The sequence below is a fragment of the Mastigoproctus giganteus genome, chromosome 3 (genome assembly GCF_048544385.1).
Source record: "Mastigoproctus giganteus isolate SK-2022 chromosome 3, ASM4854438v1, whole genome shotgun sequence".
NCBI lineage: Eukaryota > Metazoa > Arthropoda > Arachnida > Uropygi > Thelyphonidae > Mastigoproctus > Mastigoproctus giganteus.
In genome coordinates, this window is record NC_143577.1 from 95,236,335 (window position 1) to 95,257,803 (window position 21,469).

The 21,469-nt window shown below is 38.4% G+C and overlaps 1 protein-coding gene across 3 annotated transcripts in view; it reads left to right on the forward strand.

Annotated features, from left to right (window-relative positions):
* The window catches only part of LOC150088166 (uncharacterized), a 323,234-nt gene that overhangs the window by 162,103 nt on the left and 139,662 nt on the right, over window positions 1-21,469 (forward strand). For all 3 annotated transcript variants that reach the window (XM_090369359.1, XM_090369360.1, XM_090369361.1), the window contains exons 6-8: window positions 161-272; window positions 6,890-6,975; window positions 18,778-18,874. In XM_090369359.1, the coding sequence (XP_090225485.1) occupies window positions 161-272; window positions 6,890-6,975; window positions 18,778-18,874 (295 nt within the window). The remainder of the gene's footprint in view (window positions 1-160; window positions 273-6,889; window positions 6,976-18,777; window positions 18,875-21,469) is intronic.

Consider the following 21,469-nt stretch of genomic DNA (forward strand, 5'->3'; position numbering starts at 1 on the left):
TCTAGAATTATTGCATGATGCCAACTGTCTGAAAATTGGTTTTCTAGGAAGATTCTGTTATACAATTCTATATATTTTTAATAATATATAATAAAATGTTATTCAAAAAATATATTTTTAAGTTATAATTTTCTAATTGTAATTTACACTGAATTTATAGATAATACAACTCTGCATCACGTGGAAGCTCCATCTGTAAGAACACCACCACCTGAAAAGCCTCCTGAGCCTGTTGCTCAAGGTTTATGTGCTGAGTGTGGTCAGCTTATTGTGTAAGTGTGCTGTTTCTTTTACTACATTGATATAATTAACTTAAATTTTTTCAGCAAAATTTATTCATATATCTTAGATGTTTGTTCTACACACTGCCTTAGGAGATACAATTTCTAAAATATCATATAAGTATAGGTTCACCAGAGTTATGGAAACTCTAGAAGAGTAAGCGTTTGTTTCTATGACTGTTTTTTTAAAGTAATGTATCTATAACCTGTCTCTGTTGGTTGTGAAACTTGTATGAGAGAGAGATTCTTTCTCTACTTCAGTTTTTGTTAATACCATTGGTCCTCTGTGACATCACCGGTGAGTTTATTATTTGTTACCTATGGTGGAAACAGCTTGAGATTTGATTCCCATCACAAAATAGGGTATTCCTTCAGTCTGATCTTTATAGATTAGACTGAAGGAATCCTTATTAAGACCCTTTTCACTGTGGGTTGGTGTTAAAAGCAGTCTCAGATATAGGGATTTCCTTCCATATATAAGCAAACCAGCCTAGAACACCGCAAGTTACAGATAAGATATACTGATGTTGCCTTGGTGTTTATCATAAGCAGTCCTGCATCTGATGAAAAATCCTTAAGTAATACTTGATATTTATTTCACTTCTTATTAAATCAGAAATAAATTCAAGATTAATATCAGGTATGGTGCAAAAGTATCCTGTCAATCTTTGTTTTATAAAATATATATATATCCATCCCCGTGTTCATTGATTGATAAAATATGTCACTGATACATGTATACCAAATCTTTGATGTTTATTGCCTGTGCTTCACAAATATATTACTACAGCACACTTGAAATATCAGTCAGTTGTTATTAACTAAATTGATGGCAGATTAGAATTTGGAAGAAATCTAAAACTGTGTGTGAGAGAGAGAGAGAGAGAGAGAGAGAGAGAGAGAGATTTGATTTTTATCACGCAAAAACATTGAAAGTGGGGGTACTTCAATTTTCTTGATCTTTTCTCTGGCTATTGCATTTGTTACTGGTAGGGCATTAGGAGGTACCGATATGGGAGTGGCAACTGAGTAATCTTTCTGTGCAGGTTTTTGTTAACCTCTTTAAGCTAACGTGCGATGTTTGTTATTTGGTTTTTAGGAGCATTAGCAACGAAGACCATGTTGCTCCGGGGATATGTGGTGGTCATTCCCTGACCTCTCCGCATCCTCTGTATTAGTATTAGTAACGGCCGCATGGTGCAAGAAAGCCTATGGCTTATGCTGCACCAGCCAAAAAAAAATTGGTGACCGGGCTTGAACCCTGGTCTAATCAAGAAGCATGTGCTATGCACTGCTATCACTGTTGAACAGTGATATTTATAGGTTTAACCATTTTCCTTGCCTCCTGATATCACTGTTCAACAAAAAAATTCTTTAAATTTGTTTCCTTTCTTAAAATAGGCAAACTCTACTAATTTTAGGTCGAGAAAAAGGAATATGACTTCAGAAATTTTTTATTAGCTCTAGTTTTTGAGATGCAGTACTTTCACTATTGTCTAAGAGTTTAGTAATTTCGGTAGTAGTTAGAGTGAAAAGTAATATTAAAACAATCCCTTATTTACATTTCCTTTATACAACATAAATCACAGTTTTTAATTAAAACGTAAAAAAACAAGAACACCAGAAAACTGCACAGGAACCGAAAGTACTTTCTCAAAATGTGGCCTATTCATGACAGCACCTTCTTTTCGCTTGTCACTTGTATTCCACTACCGGGGCATCTCTTGTTACTGTCCAACAGTAGTCAGCAAGCATAGAAGCATTCCACCTACCATGATATCTTCTTTCCATTGCTGAAATGTCTTGGTGGAATTGCTCACCATGCTCATCACCACAGTTGTCAGGGAAGAAGTCCAGATGAGAGTCGAAAGTGGATTTTCAGAGACATGTTGCAGCCTAATTGATGATACTTTTCTAGAAGGTCGTTCAGTCTCAACATAGTTTCCAGCTCTTTAGTTTCCTAGGAAGTCATGCACGAAGGCTTCCCTAGGAAGTCATACACAAAGGCTTCTCATTACCCTGAAGGACTCGCTCAAAGTTTTCATCCTTTAAAAGTTCACGAATTTGCAGATCAAGAAAGATTCCTTCCTTAACCTTAGCATCACTCAACAGTAGAAATTGTCCTCTCAGGTACTTAAAGCTTCTCCATCCTGGTTCATCCCCTTAAAGTTTTCATGAGTCCCAGTTTGACATGTAAAGGGCACAGAAGAATTTTGCTTTGATCAACCAGTGGATTGTGCTGGACATTTTTTTTCCCGGGGCGCAGATTTTCCCTTATACGCCAGACTTTTCTCTTGTAGTGTGAGGACCTAGCTCGACTATCCCACTCACACAGGAAACAGCAGCACTTTGTGTATCCTAACTGCATGCCCAGCAGTATTGCAATCACCCTCTGGTCTCCATAGATCTGCTATTGGTGGTCTTTGTACTTCATTGCTTTCAGAATTAATTTCATATTCTCATGTCTCCATGTGGACAGGTATAAGGTAAGGTATGTTCGTGTGAAACGCATCTGGGATTTCTCCCAACGCCGCGTGTGTTTCGCTTTATCGAGGACAGTACACTGTCAAGCCAGAGACTTGAAAGTGTGTGGGCCGTGTTTGTGCAGTGTGATATGTTGTGCCCATTGTTTGACCGGCTTATTGGCCACCAGGCCCCTAGTAGGGCCTGACGTTGCCCATGCCCTGCCACGTGGAGGCTAGCCGTGTGTATCCAGTATCACAACAAATTGCTCTGGCAGGTCCTGCCACTTAGTTTTCCTGGGATTTCAGTGACTAGGACCTTAAAAAAAAAAAAAATTTACACATTTGACATTAGTGCATAATGGGATTGCTGTTAGGAAATCGCTGGTTGGGGTTGAACACCAAAGTGATGTGTTAAAGGCCTAATAGGTCGGGCAAAATTTTGATGTTATTAAATTTAGACGTGAAGCTATATGCTAGATAAAAGCTAATAGTGTTTGTTGTCTTAGAGATTTAGATAAAACCGGTGTAATTTAGACGTTGATTGGAATTTAACGGCATTGTTAAGGGTGTACCTTGGTCGATTTAGTAAGAGGGGGGAGACTGAAGACTGGGGGGAAAACAGATAGAAGAATAGGGATGATAGAGTAGGCATCCCCAAAGAGGTCAGTGGAGACAAGTCCCACCAGGCAAAGTATGGGGGGTAGGCAGGGAGGAGAGGAGACAGATCTGTCTCCCCCCCTTCCTGGGGATGGGTTTTAAAGGGAACCAGGTTAGAGTACCCAGTTCAGGCGTGTTGGCAGCAAAGCCGCAGAATGTCTTCGTCAGTGTCACGTCCAAGCAGTGTCGAATCCGGTATGAAGGTCAAGCTGCCCATCCTGCTCCGGGAGTGGGATATGTTAGCTGGCAATGGGGAACCCACCAGGCGAGGAGGTGGGAGAGACACACATTTATTTCATTCAGAATCTGCATTCTCACTCTACTTGCATTTTTTTTTTTTTTTTTTTTTCCACTCAACTCATTCATCTTTTTCTTTTTCTCACACACCAGGAGGGGATGCAATGATGTGTAGTGTAAATAAATTTAAATACTAATTAAAACAAGTTAGTGTGTACTTAACTGTAGCATTTATGGTTTTTGTTTTTTTTGTCCATAAACCTGAAAAAAAAAAAAGAACATCACTTGCAAGGTAAATGATACACAGAAATAATAATAAAAAAAACAAATACAAAAAAAAAACATGGCATATCGGTTCCTGTTTCAGTGTTACCAACCTATCTATTCTCTAGACTTCAAAATTCTCTGGTATTCACGAATATTCCCGTAAATCATAAGAGGGCTACATCATGAAACCGAGAAACTAATTAAGAGTTTTAAATGTTATATTCGTTTTTCTCATGCTGAAATTAAGAAGAATTGACTATTTTCAAGCCAGAAAGATTTTTGGTGTTGACCAGTGTATGATTATGTTCAGCTCTGCCTCCAGCCATTGAATTTATTTTTCTTTTTTCCACCTCTGGCATGCTTGTGAGTAGGTTGGATGTTCTCCCTGGCAGTTAATGCAGTGGGTTTGTGGCTGAACATGTTGTTTCGTGGTACCTTGCACCACATAGAGCGCACAAGGACTCCACAGCAGGCCATTTGAGAATGTCCATATTTCTGGCACCAAAAACATCGTGAAGGATTAGAAATATATGGATGCACTGGACTGTTGATGTAGCCAGCTTTAATCTCTTCAGGCGACAGTGAGTTAAAAGTCTGGATTATGCATCTAGTAGGAACAAGTTTCCCATCCCTACACACATTAATTCTTGTAATGGAAATTACCCCCCCCCTGTGGTTTTAGTTCAGAGCAGATTTCCTCATCAGTAACCTTGAGAATGTCTCACTCTGAAATGACACCTTTCGATTAATTAAGTGTTCTATGTGGTGTCACGGTTATCAGTATTCCTCTGATTGATGATGCTTGCAGTAGCTGCTCAGACTGCCTGTCATTTTTTGTTTAAATGGGGACCTTTGTTTCTGGGGACCTTTGTTTCAAAGAAACAAAGGTCCCCAGAATGGAGCCTTGTTCAGTACCCAGACGCCCCACCCACCATGGAGCCCAAAGGGACACCCACTACCCGGCAAGCAATAAATGCACTTGGGAGTGGGATGCCAGGGCTAGCTACCCACAGCATCCCCAGCCTGAATCCTGTCCCTCAGACCATGAGGGTAGGGGCATAGCATTAGCACGGTTGACCCTTGCAGGCAAACCCACTAGCCGATTGATCCTAGCCGGGCCATTCAGGACCACCCTCGAAGCAGGGGCCAAAGTGGTGTATTGAAACTGGGCACCCTCAACCACCAAGATCCCCCTTTCCAAATTTCCACAGGCCGCAGCGCACAGCATACACGCCAGATTCCATTTATGCTAGCCTGGAACCTAAGCTGTGGGCATTGGATCCCAGTGATGCTAATCTGGAGGACCAGCAGCATCACTGGGAGGTCCCCTCACCACCTACAGGTGCCCACATCGAGGGGCGTACGGAGGGCATTACAAGAACAGCAGTTATATCCATTTCACAGTACACCTATACAAGAAGTGTTTCCATAACATATGAATAAACACAGAAATGTTTGTCAGTTGTTCGGCTCATTTTGCAATGTATATGTCATCTTAAATTTCTCAGGTATGTTGGTAACAGATGAATCATGTTTTAAAAGAAATATACTTCTCAATTCTCAGACCTATCTGGGTTAAAGAAAACTTACATATGATTATCAATACTCATTATAAATGTACCTCTCTGTTTAATATTTGGTGTGTTGTTCTTGGGGGAAGTCTTATTGGTCTTTATTTTTACCAACAAGGCTTTCAGGAATGGCATAACTACATGTTCTGTGGAACAGTTCGTGGGAACTACTGGAAGATGTGCCCCTTGAAAATCATCAAAGGATGGGGTTTATGCATGTTGGTGCACCAGCCCGTTTTACCCATATGGTTTCTGATTTTTTAAATACAGAGGACAATACTCAATGGGCTGGTTGGAATGGTCCTGTACAATGGCTACCACAATCACCAGACCTCGCTTTGTGTGGTCTGGTGATAGATTACTTTGTGTGGGGTCACACAAGCTCTATGGTATATTCTAAATACATTATCATGCAAGATAAACTTAGAAATCTCATTTTGACAGCTGCTGAAACCATCAAGACTAATCCTGCAGTAATATGATATGCCAGGGTATCTTGGATACATTGCACTGAATGCAATGGAGATTACTTTGAACAGCTGCTTTATATATTTTCCTTTTAGAGGTTCATTTTAGTCTATTTTTCTCTTTTATAATTGATAATTAATGTTTATTATCTTGGAAGTAGAACTTTGAGACATAAGTGTATAGGAACCTTTTTTCTTTTTAGCTGCAGAATATACTCCACATTTATTGTGTGCAGTTTTGAAATATTCTGTATAAAGCAGTGTTCACACTACATCTTGAGCATTGCATACATGCTTGCTGATGCCATTTGAGTAAAGATATAGGCCTGTTGGAATGGTACAGAAAAGAGGTACAGATTGGTTTACGATACAAATGAGTATTATTATCAAAAGAGACTTGAGTTCTGTAAGCTGCAGTGTTTGGAAACCAGATATCTGTGAGGTGATGTGAATTGAGGTGTTTGAGGCTTTAAAATGGTTGAGTAAACTAAACAACCAGGGCTGTTTAAGTTTAGTATGTGACATTCTCAAAGAAACAAATTTATATAATCAAGAATTTAGATATCTGAAAATTTTCTTTTAGTTACAGTGAATTTTTGGAATGAACTCCCAGCTGCTACTGCAGAGGTCAGAAATTTATCTGAATTTAAGTGGGGGTGGGATTGGACAAATATTTAAAAGAAATTAAAGTGAGAGAATGGGAACTTGGTTAGTTGTGTTATTTTACTTCATTTGTTTTTGATTGATACATTATATTATTTTGGCAATACTAATTCTAATAGGTTCTTTTGAAAGTTTTTATCAATGAAAACTTTATTTGCAGAATAGTGTATGACTGTCTGGCTATTCTTTAAGGATGCAAGTTTTTAAGCAAGAGTTTATAATTTAAATGATGGAATTTTTGATTACATATTATTCTCACCAATTTCGTTTTACTTTGTTAGAGGTGTATTTCTCAGAATCAAGGATAAATCTCTGCATGAACAGTGCTTCAAATGTAACACTTGTGGAACACCTCTTAAAAATGTTGGTAGGTATTTATGCATTCACATTTTATATAGAAAAATGATATTTGAATATCATTTGATTAATAAATTACTTTTAATATTGTTTGGTTAAATTTCTTGGTTTTGAATTTAACTTCATGTATACATTTCTTAGCTTGATGTTGGTCATACTTACCATGTTTACAAAACCATGCTGCTTTTCCTTCAGAATTTCATTTTTACCTAAATGAATCTGCACTGCACTCTTTATCATTATCTCCATGATTTTCCAGTCATGCTGACCAGTCAGTAGTTACCCACTTCACTCTTACAAATACTTTCATATATTGGTGATACATTGGCAATTCTAATCCAAAGGAATAACTCCTTGAGTCTAGTGCAACCTCATAATTAATCTCAGTGAGTCAATGAACTTCCTTGCCACTACCATAAAAACTATTGTATGCCATCAACTCCAGAAACCTTAGTATCGTAGGCTCAAAGGTTTTTGTAATAAATGATCTTCTGAAATTTCAATATTATTAATTTCATGCTTTTCAGCTTAGTTTGAACAGTTTCTCCTCACCAGAAAGGCTCTTTCTTCTATAAATATCGATGCAAAGTACCCATTTCATTCATCTGCAACATCTGTGGGGTTATCTATAACTTTTCCACATCATGCTGTTGTTGTTTGTTTAAGGGCTTTATGGCACAAGGACAGCAAGGCCATAATGCGCCTAACTATGGTGATGTTAAATACATAGTTTATGTATATAAATGTTGTTGAAGTTCATACTTTGTTGTACAGTTGTATCAGTTTAAGGAATGAAAATTTTGGCCACATGTGGTGTATCTGTCAGGAGGTCAGCAATACTGAAAGGAATGTTCATCCTGGAAAAAAAGAGGTAAACATAGCTTGACAGTCACTATTGTATTTGGGACAATCAATGAGTACATGTTGGGCAGTCAGCTGAGTGTTGCAGTTTGTACACAGTGGTGGGTCAGTGGCTGAAAGCAAATAAAGATGTGTCAGGTGCATGTGGCCTATCCGTAATCAGGCTAATACGACTTCTTCATGTCGGTTCTCACGTATATTAGATCTCCATGGTTTTAGATCTTTTTGTATGCCAAGTAGCTTATTGTTGCCTTGATTCTGCCAGATATGTTGCCATTGTTCAAGGCATAGTTTCTTTATAATGTACTTGTAGTCAGATGCAGGTGTAGTGAAGGATTGGTCTATAGGATCAGTAGCAGTTTTGGCAACTAGGTTGGCCTGTTTGTTTCCAGAAATTCCAACATGACCAGGGATCCAAAAAAAGAGAACTTGTTTCATTTAGTCAGAGTATTTCAGATCTGTCTAAGTAAGGGGTTATCACTCTTTGTATTGTGTTGTATAACTTGGATAACACTAATGTGAATAGCTAGCTATTAAGGCTATGTGAATACCACAGAGTTCTGCAGTATAGCTGCTACATTCAGTGGAGAGTTTTTTTTTTTTTTTTTTTGGACATGGTGGTGTTAGGAAATACTGCTGCTGCACCAACATGCTTTTCAGTTTTAGTTCCATCTGTAGATCGGTGTGTACTGGCCGTGCTGGGTTCTCAATGTGGCATGTATTTGTAGCATGTTCTGTGTATTTTCCCCAGGCTGTGAATGTAAAGTCACACGGCGGTATATGATACATCCATGGTGGGATTGCATGAGAGGCAGTAGGCGGTATCTTACTCAGGTCAATTTGCCAGTCAGCTTGTAGTGAGCGAAAATGTATCCTGGTTGGTGGGTTTATAGATGGATAAGCTCTATAAAGGTTTTCCCATTTAGGAGAGAAAACATCATTCCAATTGGAGTGTTTTGGATGCCCTTTGAGTGTTGTGGCATAATTTAATGAAAGCATTTGTCTGAGTAGCTGCAAGGGTGTTTCATGCGCTTCAGCATACAGGCTCTGAACCGGTGATGTACGGTACGCCCTCAGTGCAAGACGAAGAGCGCTGTGGTGTACAGAATCAAGCCAACATAAAGTGCTTGGTCTAGCAGAGCTATATGATACAGAACCATAGTCCAGATGTTAATATAATAATGCACGGTAGAGATATAGTAGCATGTAATTGTCGGCTCCCCACGTTGCAGAAAGTGGACACTAGGGACCACTGGTATGACTTGATTTTCTAGTCTAAGTTCCAGATGTTGGTGTAAGTTACGTTTCCTACAGAAGTGTATCCCAAATGTTTTTTTGTGTGAAAGACAAAATCCATTGTTTTGGGACCATTTAGCTATTTTGTTGATGGCACATTGTAACTTTATTTCTATCATTCGCCTATTAGGTGAATGGCAGGCGATACTGAAATCATCAGCATACAGGGTAGTGGATATTGTTTGTGGTAGATCACATGTTATTGAATTCATTATTATAGTAAAGAGTGGCACTTAGCACTGACCCCAGTGGTACTTCTTGGATCAATTTTGAAGGTAAGTGGTTGTGAACTCTAACTTGAAATGAGCAGCAGTGCAGGAAGATTTTGATAAACTGTGGTAGATGTTTGCATAATACAGGTGGTGCCTCGCAATGCGAAGTACCGCAATTTGACAGTCTCGCAATTCGATGTACCGCTATTCGACAGTCGGATTTTGCGGGCCAGCAAAAACGCTACATGATATTGCACGATAGAATTCTTTGCTGGACTACGTAACTGCTTTTAACGTTACTAAATAGCACCAAATACTGACGGCTGCTTCATACATTTTAACCAATGGTATTAAAGAGCGAGAGTAACATTTAATCAATGATAGATAAAGTGGGAATAGATCCCTCAATCGTTCAGCTATGTTAGCCGCCCTCAAAGATAGCTACAGGTATGCCATCAGTTCTTCCTCAGTTATGAGACAACATTATCTCGTTAATAATCTTAGTCTGAGTTCACGTTTGCTCTAGTTTGTGCTAATTTATAATTCTGCATTTCTAATAAAGTAAAAAATTTTGTGCTTTGGCAGTTATTTATTTTTTGAGTGAAATTTGATGATGGGTCCAAAGAGAAGTGAACAGCAGAATAATTCAGGAAAGAAACACACTTGGTTGAGCATAGAAAAGAAGAAAGAAATTATAGAAAAAGTGCAGAAAGGTAGAACAATTACAGATGTAGCTCAAGAATATGGCGTCCGTGGCAACTTTTTTGGCAACAAAGAGACAAGATTATAGGTGCTAAGGTGTTCGCTGGAGCAATGAAAATTTCTGACAGAAACAGATCTTTAATCAATGTAGAAATGGAAAAGCTGCTTCTTATCTGGATTAGAGAAAGACAGATGAAAGGAGATCTAGTAACTCAGGCAATGATCTGTGAGAAGGCTACGTTAATTTTTGAAGAATTGCAGAAGAAAATTCCAGGATGTATCTCAGATCAAACTGATGAATTCAAGGCAAGTCGTGAGTGGTTTCACAGATTCAAAGGTTGAACAGGTATCCATAGTGTTCTCAGACATGGGGAAGCAGCTAGTGCAGATAAAAAGGCTGCAGAAGAGTTTGTGAAAAAATTTGAAGATTTAATCATGAAGGAAGGCTACTTGCCGCAGCAAATTTTTAACGGGGATGAAACTGGGTTATTTTGGAAGCACTTACCAAATCGAACATACATCACACAAGAAGAAGGGACGCTCCCAGGACATAAGCCTATGAAAGATAGGCTTACCTTGTTATTGGCAGCAAATGCAAGCGGAGACTTTAAAGTAAAGCCACTTCTCGTTTACCACTCTAATTATCCTCGCTGCTTTGGGAAGAAAATCATCAGGTCCAAACTGCCAGTGATGTGGAGATCCAATGCAAAAGCCTGGGTAGACCAGATAGTCTTCAAAGATTCGATTTTTGAGGAGTTTGCCCCGAATGTAAAAAAATTCCTCATTGACAACAACAACAATTTACCTTTGAAAGCACTGCTGATTCTTGACAATGCTAGTGCCCAACCCCAAGACTTGGCAAACATTCTTGAAATTGACTTTGATTTCATTAAAGTCCAGTTTTTGCCTCCAAACACCACATCACTGATCCAACCCATGGATCAAGAAGTAATTGCCTGTTTTAAAAAACTTTACACCAAGGCTTTGTTTTCACAGCTTTTTGATGTGACCCATTCTTCTGATAAGATACTGAAGGAGTTCTGGAAGACTGAATTCAATATTCTTCACGCCATTTCCTTTATTAAAACTGCCTGGGAAGGAGTGACACAGAGGACCCTTCGTGTATCATGGAAGAAACTCGTTCCTTCCTTTTTTTCGGGATGACAACAATGCAGTCCAAGCCGCTGAAGAATCAGAAGCAACTGCGGCCATGCGAGAAATCATTTCAATGGCGGAGAACCTTGACATAGGAGAAGTTGATGAGGCTGATGTGGAAGAGCTTGTGGAGGATCACGATGACGAACCAACCGTGGAAGAACTCAAAACACTCAGCGAACAAGAAGCAAAAGAGAGAGAAAAGGAAATTTCACTTGAAGAAGAAGACAGGGAAAAAGGGCTGATGCCAACAGCTGCCATTAAAGAAATTTTATTCCATTGGAAGAAGGTGCAGTCTGCTTGTTTAAAATGGCACCCCAACACTGCTGTTGTAACTAGAATGACAGACTTGTTTAACAACACTACTATGCATCACTTCAAGGCTATCTTGAAAAAGAGGGAGAGACAGTCCACCCTTGATCAATTCCTCATCCCCATTCAAGCCAAGAGGAGAAGAGAAAGGGTAGAACAAGATTTCTTGGTGATTCCCTTCACTCTCTCTCTCTCTCTCTCTCTCTCTCTCTCTCTCTCAGGGTAATTCAGAATTTTTTTTTTTTTTTTTTGGCTGGTGCAGCATAAGCCACAGGCTTCCTTGCACCATACAGCTAATAATAATAATAATTATGAATAAAACATCCTTCCAACATCTAAGGCTCAATGAAATATATGTACTCATTATGTATTTTGTAATTTCGTTTATTATATGGTAGAATATAGTAAAGTCAATAATACTGTGTATTTCTCTCCGACAACGAATTAATCAATTTTCCATAAACTTATATGGAAAATATTGACCCGCAATTCGACAAATTCGCAATTTGACTCCAATTCGGCGACGGATTATAGTTGAATTGCGAGGCACCACTGTACCATATTTCCAAGAAGTGTCAAAAATTTTTTCAATGTCAAAGAGGACCATTGCAAGATGTTCTTTCCAGATGAAGGCGTCACGAATGTTTATTTCTGTCTTGATCAAAAGGTGAAGAGTGGATCTACCTACCCAGAAACCACATTGCACTGGATTTAGGAGATCATTTAGAGCTAGAAACAAGGCTAGTTGGGTGTTGACCATTTTTTCCATGACCTTGCTCATACAGCTAGTGAGTGCAATAGGGGTTGATAACATTGCAGATTTGTAGGGTCTTTACTTGGTTTTGGAAAAACCAGAATGTACGCATGATGCCATTTGTCGGGGAATGTGTTTTCTTTGAATATTCTGTTATAGAGGAGTAACGGAGTCTTGAGAGCCGGTTCGGTGTGTTTTGTTATCGTGATATAGTGGATTCCATCTGGTCCTGCTGCACTGAGTTTAGTAGATGACAGAGCATGATGCAACTCTGACATTGTGAAAGAGAGATTGCACGCACAAATTGATGCTGATTTGATGCTGGGTATTTTTCATTGCAATTGAATTTGTAATATCTGATGTAGTAGCATTTGTTGGAGGAGGAGATGCCGTTGGTATTGTCAGAAGAGTATTATTTGCCTGGTCTTGAGAGTTTGGGTTGTTGTTTATGTACATTTGATTGTTGCTCAGAGAGGGCAGTTCTAGCCCAATCAGAAATTGAATTATTAGTGGGAACTGTGATATCTGTTTTGAGTGGACTGTTTGGTATTTTTTTAGTACATTAGCATAAATAATATTTTCGATTATAGTAGGTGCAACTAGTTTTCTTGCTTCTTGGTAGTTGACTTAGTTCTCAACCTTGTATTTTACTATTTTTTTCTCAGTTTTCCATTTTTCACAAGTTTTGGAATATGCAGGGGGGTCACCTTTATAGTTAGGGCATGTCATTTTTGTAGCAGAACAGTCACTTTGATTGTGATCTGGGAACCCACAATTGGGATAGACACGAACTTCTCTGCATACAGTTTGACAGTGGCCATATTTTTGGCATTTATAACATCTCAAAGGGTTGGGAATATAGGGGTGAATGCAGCAAAATAAATAACCAGCTTTTACAGATGCAGGTAAGTTAAGGGTATTGAAGGTGAGAATAATATTTCTGATAGGCATAAGTTGATTGTCTTTTTTAGTCATTATATATTTTGCTTCAATTACATTTTGTCCCTGCAACTCGTGTTATTTCTTCCTCAGTGACATTTAATAGATCCCAACTGGATATGACACCCTTAGATGAATTTAGGGTTGCGTGAGGAGATTTTTACAGGAATGCCAGCAAAGTTTGTAAGCTATAAAAAAAATTTCTCTGAATGTCTGTGGTTAGTAGTTTCCACTAATAGGTCTCCTGATTGCAGTCTCTTAACAGTCTTAGGAACTCCTTCAGTACCTTCCAGATGTTTTTGAATCACAAAGGGAGACAATTTGCTCATAGGCTGACCAGTGAGGGAGTGGTTGTTGTCACCATAATCAGATAATCACTGTAAAAAGGCACTGTGGCAACTAATATCGCTTGGCACTCGGGGCTGCATTTTCTAGAGATGATATTGATCAATGTCCTATAAACCAACTGGACAACTGTAGCAAGCTGGCACTGCTGTGACTGCAACCTCTTGTCTGCTTGTGTATCTCAGCTAGTATTGTTGTGTTTTGTTTCAGAGTTGCTCAAAATGGTGCAAATAGTTACAAATGAAGAATGTTGACATTCCTTTTTGCATGTGGTTTCTGTAGTGGTAATGGTAGTGCATCTGTTGCTGAATGTCAGAAACAATATCTGCATCCTAGAATTTCACATTACAACACATTCAGAATGTACACAAAAGATTGAAGGAAACCAGTTCTCTATAATGCAAATGCAGAAAATAAGCGGTGACAAAACGAAGAGTTTGCAGAAATTTCCATGATGACATATTGCACCAATACAGTTATAAAAGATTTTGCACAATGATGTGTGTTTTTTTATCTATATCATTTTCAAAAAGTATAACACATCTTACTAGGAATTCATACCAGCCATGTACAATTTTATGAATAGCTGCAAGCACAAATTCTGCTACAGCAGTGCCACCTACAATACTTTGCAGAATACCTTATATAAAGAGTCATTATAGATGTCTAAAATTTGATAGTATATAACAGAGCTATGCTGCTCAATATGGTCTATGTTGATATCAATATTTGTAGGAGAATAAGAGAAATTTACCTCAATATGATACGTAGAACACTTCCATATGATACTCTCCAGAAATTAAAACGAATAAAAGATTGACTCAAAATGATTCCAGTAAAAAATCAATTGAAAACAATTCAAAAATTAATTAGGGTTTAACGTAAATTTTGAAAAATGATTTAGACCATCAGGTTCTGAAATAGGGGTTACCGCTTTGCTACAATAAACTGAATTAGGGTACAAGCTAAGAATAGGATACAAAAAAACTACATTAACCAACAATAATAACATACAAAAATACTTTATTTCTGACCGATACGTTGAACAGTGGCACAAGCAACTTAACAGATTCTTTAAAGATACCGAATTTAAAATTGTGGCCAGACCAATACGGAAAGTACATGCTATACTGAACAATCACTCAGTCATTTCCTCTTTCGTGACACAAATAAATGACAGTATACAACTTTTCTTGCAGTGATTGCGACTCGTCTTACCAAGGATATATGAGATTTCCTCTGAATATTCGAGTAAAACAGTGTGCATCCTCAGTTCATGCTTCTTGTTCAGCAGCCTCAGAATTAACCTTTTGTGCCATTAACGAGAAGCATACATTTTTATTTGATGAGGCCAGAATACTAGTTTCCAACATAATTATGAGACTATTAATTGCAGAAACCGTCTAAATTAAATTACATGAGAATTCTATTAACATTCGCCGTCCATATCTAATTGGGCACCTCCATAGCCAGGTGAGAAGGAGCAGCAGTGCGTAGCACACGTTTCTTGATTAGACCGGGGTTCGAGCCCGTCACCACCAAATACAGAGGATGCGTAAAGGTCAGGGAATGACCACTGCCTATTCCCGGAGCAATATGGCCTTAGTTGCTAATGCTCCTAAAAACCAAATAACAAACAGACCTATCTAATCTCTGATTCGTGGTCTTTTGTGTGCATTCAAGAAGACAAATAATCGCTGCCTTTCACACGCATGTGCGCAAGGACAAATCTCTCTATTTAAGATTCAAGCTCACACACTCCATAATAGGCACCTCTGTAGCCAGGTGGGAAGGAGCAGCAGTGCATAGCACACGCTTCTTGATTAGACCGGGGTTCGAGCCCGTCACCACCAAATATGGAGGATGAGGAAAGGTCAGGGAATGACCACCGCATATCCCAGAGCAATATGGCCTTAGTTGCTAATGCTCCTAAAAACCAAATAACAACAATAGCACTCCATAATTTTCATTCCTGTGATCACGACATATGGTCAAAAAGCACTGTCTGCTTCAGGAAGGAAAATTGTTTTTCAAAATTTACATTAAACTCTAATTAATTTTTTATTAATTTTTTTGAATTGTTTTTGAATTTAATTAATTTTTGAATAGTTTGCAGTTGATTTTTTGATGTAATCACTTGGCATTAATCTTTTATTCATTTTTATTTCTGGAGAGTGTCATACGGAAGTGTTCTGTGTATCATATTGAGGTAAATTTTTCTTATTCTCCTATAAAGATGTCTGAAATATACTGAAATGAAATTACATTGGCAAAAGGAAATCTATACTAGGGAGCTAAATGTAATTTCCAAAGCGGATTTCAGCATACTTGTGGTGTGGAGTATTAGGCCACTACTTATTTCAACTACATTTTATCAAGAGACATTTAACACTTAGGAAATGATAGCAATTTTCAGGAAAATTAATTGTTGCTCTATTTAAAGGTTGTATTGCTTACAACATTTTTGCATCGACATTCAAACATGAGGAGTTATTCAGCAAGGGGAATGCCAGAGGTGTATTCAACTCTGGCAGTAAGCTAGATAATCTTGTAATAACTGAGAGTAAAGTGGAGGAGAAATTGTTGAAGATAAACACAAGAAAGGCACCTGGGGTGGATGGGATCTATCCAGTTATATTAAAGGAGGCAGCAAAGGAAGTAAGCAAACCCTTAGCCATAATTATGAGAGCTTCCTTGGACTCATGGGAGGTACCCATATACTGGAGATGTGCATATGTGACCCCAATTCACAAAGGAGGATCAAAGGCTGCCACAAGCACTTATAGACCTGTGAGTTTAACTTCTCTTCCAGAAAAATTAATGGACGCACTGGTTAAAGAAGCACTGCAGGATCATGTAGACAAGACTTCAGTTATACCTCGGACACAGCATGGTTTTGTTGAGGGGAAGTCTTGCCCGACCAATTTGATTGGATACTGTGATGCAGTCACAAAAGAACTGGATGCAGGGAATAACTTTGATATTATATACTTGGATCTTAGAAAGGCTTTTGATACTGTTGCACATGGAAGACTGCTGCACAAATTGGAGCAGTGTGGCATTGGAGGCAAATTGCTGCTATGGATAAAGGGGTGGTTGAGGAGGAGAAGGCAAATTGCTGCTATGGATAAAGGGGTGGTTGAGGAGGAGAAGACAGAGTGGTAATTAATGGACACTGCTCATTGTGGACTAATGTTATTAGTGGAGTCTCTCAGGGTTCAGTGTTGGGTCCATTATTATTTTCTGTATTTATAAATAATATTGATCAACCGGTGAAATACCACCACTTTGCTTATTGGAGGCTTGAAGTAGTGAAACCCATGTTTAGTCTCTAGAGCAAAGTTTCCGGCATCCCCATACTTCTCCTTCAACCCGTGCACGGTACTAAGTACTATAGGTTTTGATACCTTTCGTGTTTGGGGTTTTCATAAAAAAAAAAAATTATCAAGCTTAATGTCCAAGTTTGCAGACGATACAAAGGTTGGCAGGGTTGTTAAGGACACTACTGACGCTATGCTACTGCAACAGGATCTAGAAAGGTTGAGCAGATGGGCTGAGAGGTGGCAAATGAAGTTTAACATTGACAAATGTAAAGTACTACATATGGGAAACAGCAACCCCAGAGCAGTGTATGAATTCTGTGGTACTAAACTGACAGTGGTAGAGAATGAAAAGGACCTGGGGGTAATTGTGCAGGCAGATATGAAGTTCTCTGAGCAGTGCAGACGGACTGCAAGAGTAGCCCATGGTGTCTTTTCAATGATATACAGGAATATTTCTAGCAGGGATAAGGAGGTGATTATTCCCTTGTATAAGGCAATGGTCAGGCCACACCTTGAGCACTGTATACAGGTCTGGAGGCCTCATTTCAAGAAGGATGTAGAGCTGCTGGAACGAGTACAGAGAAGGGCAACAAGATTAGTGAATGGAACAAAGGGTTGCCTTATGAAGAAAGGCTTAAGTTTTGCAAATTACAGTGTCTGGAGACTAGGCACCAGCAAGGTGATCTGATAGAGGTATATAAAGACTTGAATGGTTTGAGCATGCCCAATGCTGATGGGATTCTGCCTTTTGCTCAGAATAATCACCTGAGAGGGCATAAATTCAAATTGAGTGAAGAGAGATGTAGGATAGATGTGTGGAAATTTGCCTTTAGCCAGCGGATAGTTGGTTGGTGGAGTTGATAGCCTAAATAAATTTAAGGCTCAGCTGGACAGGTATTTCAAATGAACGGAGGAGTGAAGTGGAAGGTTTTTTTTTTTTTTTTTTTTTTGGCTGATGCTGCATAAGCTTGCTTTCTTGCATCATATGCCTATGCTAATTCTAACATGACGGAGCATCTTCATGTTTGAACAGAGAGGTTATGGGATTGATGAAAATTATCAAGGAAAAATGGATAGGTAGAAGTGGACCAGTGGCGTGGCCACCAAACTGAAAGCCAGTGGCATAGCTACCATGTAGAAAGGGAAGGCAAATGCCTCCGGGCCTTTTAGGGGGCCGGCGTCTTTGGCTGTCTTCTCCTGTTTTTGCAATTTTCATTAATTACGTCGGGCTCGAACATGTTCTTTGCTTCCGGGCCCAAAAAAGGGTAGCTACGCTAGTGCTGAAAGCCATTAGATTTCTTCCTCTGGGGTTGCATAAAGTTTAGGGTAAGTCAATGGCAAGCTAGAAAAAAGGCAGTAGATGGCATTAAAACCAAGCTGGTATGCCTATAGTGACAAGTGGTTATTTTAAAAATTGGATTTAGTTGTCTGTAAACTTGTACAGAAGGTTAATTGAATCATTGATCTACTTTTAAAGAGTTAAAAAAAAAAAAAAAAAATAAATAAGAGTGAATTGAAAATTTAGAACAATGTGTTGTTTTTTCGAGTTGTTTGGTTTTTAGGAGCATTAGCAACTAAAGCCATATTACTCCGGGGATATGCAGTGGTCATTCCCTGACCTTTCCGCATCCATATTTGGTGGTCACGGGCTTGAACCCTGGTCAAATCAAGAAACGTGTGCTTTAGAACAATGTTGAATGAACCTGTGGTTTAATAGGACATTGTTTGCTCCAGATTACTTCTAGAATACCCTCCTGAAGTTTGGCCAATATGTTTTATAAGGGCATTCTTATATGGGCATTCTGTACATAGCAAAATATGAAGCTTCCACTATATTTTTTTCTCATTTTAAAAGGATGTCAAAACAAATGGAGTAGATTAATATTTATTTCCAATAAATTTTTATCTTTCAGGTTACTACAATATTAATGAAAAAATGTATTGTGATATTCATGCTAAACAAGCTGCTCAAGTAATTTCTCCAATACAAGATGGCATTCCTGCAGCACCGTAAGTAGCAAGCTCACATTGTATTAGTAATTAGTTCTGAAAAGAGTAATATATACCAGCAACATTCTCTGGATCAGCAGCAAACAACTGCTTGATCATGATAGGCTTGATCAATTGCAAAGGCTGTTTTGGTTGATCATTGTTCACAGAAATGAAAGTACAAGTATACCTACACTTAAAAATAATCAAAATATTCTACCAAAAATTAACATCAAAATATTTATAAGAATCACCAGATTTGTGTATTAATAATAATTTGTGTGTATGTTAAATATTACTTATTAAGTATTATTAATAAGTAGTAAAATTTCCTACCTTTTTATTCATAAAAAGTACAGATACAATTGTAAAATTCTTGTTTATTTTTAAAGTAGCTCATATGGTTGGAAATGTTTCCCCAAACCCTGCTCTAAATCTTATGCGATTAGATTAACTGGCCAACAAATTTCAACTTTTTTTTTTTTTTCATAATAAAATATGTTATCCATATTTTATCATGAGAATATAGGGCTGTTGTTTTTAGACATTAGTAGAGGCATATGATGCAAGAAAGCAAGCTTATGCAGCATCAGCCAGGAAAAAAAAAAAAAAAAAAAACTTCCACTTCACCCCTCCGTTCATTCGAAATACCTGTCCAGCTGAGCCTTAAATTTATTTAGGCTATCAACTTCCACAACAAGGGATGGAAGTCTGTTCCACCAACCAACTACCCACTGGCTAAAGGTAAATTTCCGCACATCTATCCTACATCTGTCTTTCCTCAATCTGAATTTATGCCCTCTCAGGTGATTTTTCTGAGCTAGAGGAAGAATCCCATCAGCATTGAGCATGCTCAAACCATTCAAGGCTTTATACACCTCTATCAGATCACCTCGCCGGTGCCTAGTCTCCAGACACTGTAATTTGAAAAACTTAAGCCTTTCTTCATAAGAGCAACACTTTGTTCCATTCACTAATCTTGTTGCCCTTCTTTGTACTTGTTCCACAGCTCTACATCCTTCTTGAAATGAGGCCTCCAGACCTGTATACAGTACTTAAGGTGTGGCCTCACCATTGCCTTATACAAGGGAATAATCACCTCCTTATCCCTGCTAGAAAAATTCCTGTATATCATTGACAAGACACCATGAGCTACTCTTGCAGCCTGTCTGCACTGTCAGAGAACTTCATATCTGCCTGCACAATTACCCCCAGGTCCTTTTCATTCTCTACCATTGTCAGTGTAGTACCACAGAGTTGATACGTTGCTCTGGGGTTGCTGTTTCCCATGTGTAGTACTTTACATTTGTCAATGTTAAACTTCATTTGCCACCTCTCAGCCCATCTGCTCAACCTTTCTAGATCCTGTTGCAACAGCATAGCATCAGTAGTGTCCTTAACAACCCTGCCAACCTTTGTATCATCTGCATCTTGTTTTCCAGGCTTCTCCTCATTCCAATAGAAGCAGTACAAGAATCACTTTCACCTCTGCCAGTGGCTACTGTTAATCTATTAGTCCTTGTATTCCCCCCAAAGTAGCAGTTTTCTGACCCACTTAACACTGCCCTGATAGCATCAGCAAATATTCTTGCACCCTTTCAATTTAAGTGTATCCCATCCCTGTAGAAGCAGTCCCTTCTGTTAACAAGTACAGACCAGGCTGAAAAAAATTCTACTCCATGAGCCTTGCACAATCTTTCCATTGCCGAATCGATCGACAAGGCTCTCATCATATACTCCCTCCTATCGTGTCTTGGCAGAATTGCAGACACTTTCAAATTCAACCCTAATTCACAGCTTTTTTTCAACAGTGACCTGTACTTGTTAAATAATTCTGCCGGTCTCCTACTCTTAATATCATTAGTCATTAATATCATTAGATATTAATGTCATAATATAACTCTTAATATCATTAGACATTCTCTCATTTAGTTGATATTCATCACTTAGTAATACTTAACTGGAATGTTGTTTACAGAAATGGCTATACATGTGTCATTCATTATGGTTTGATATTGGTGCATATTGCCACCTGATGAATTAACTTCAAGATATAGGAAGAATGGTTAAATTAAAATAAATATTGTTTACATTTATTGTAATTCTAGATGGGAACCATAGAGCATAGGGATTGTGGGTTCTGTAGGAATTCTCCCAGGTACCCCAGCAGAACCATTCAAAGAAAGGAAACTGTAAATTCAGCATGCAATAAATTTGTATTGCATGCAAAATGATTTTACTAAAAACATTAAAAACTAAAATAACATTTCATAACTGGGTTGTCAGTTATTATACCACTGGGTACCTACCCACCCACTGATGAAAGGCCAAATAGGCCGGAAACAGCAACATGGGTCATGGTATCCACTGAGAATAAGTAACAACAGTCTTTTTTTTATGGGGAAGTGGTAGGCAACTCATTGTGAAGGTATTCACAATATGAGATATAAGGAAAACAAATGAATGCATTCATTCAGAACTGATGCATTGCACTAACTTGTTTGTCTGAAAACATTAAATTGCATTCCAATTTCTTTGTGTATGAGTAACGTGCCGTCTGTAATTTCCACCATGCACATATTATTTCTAGTAGCTTTATGAGAACCTAGTTGAGAT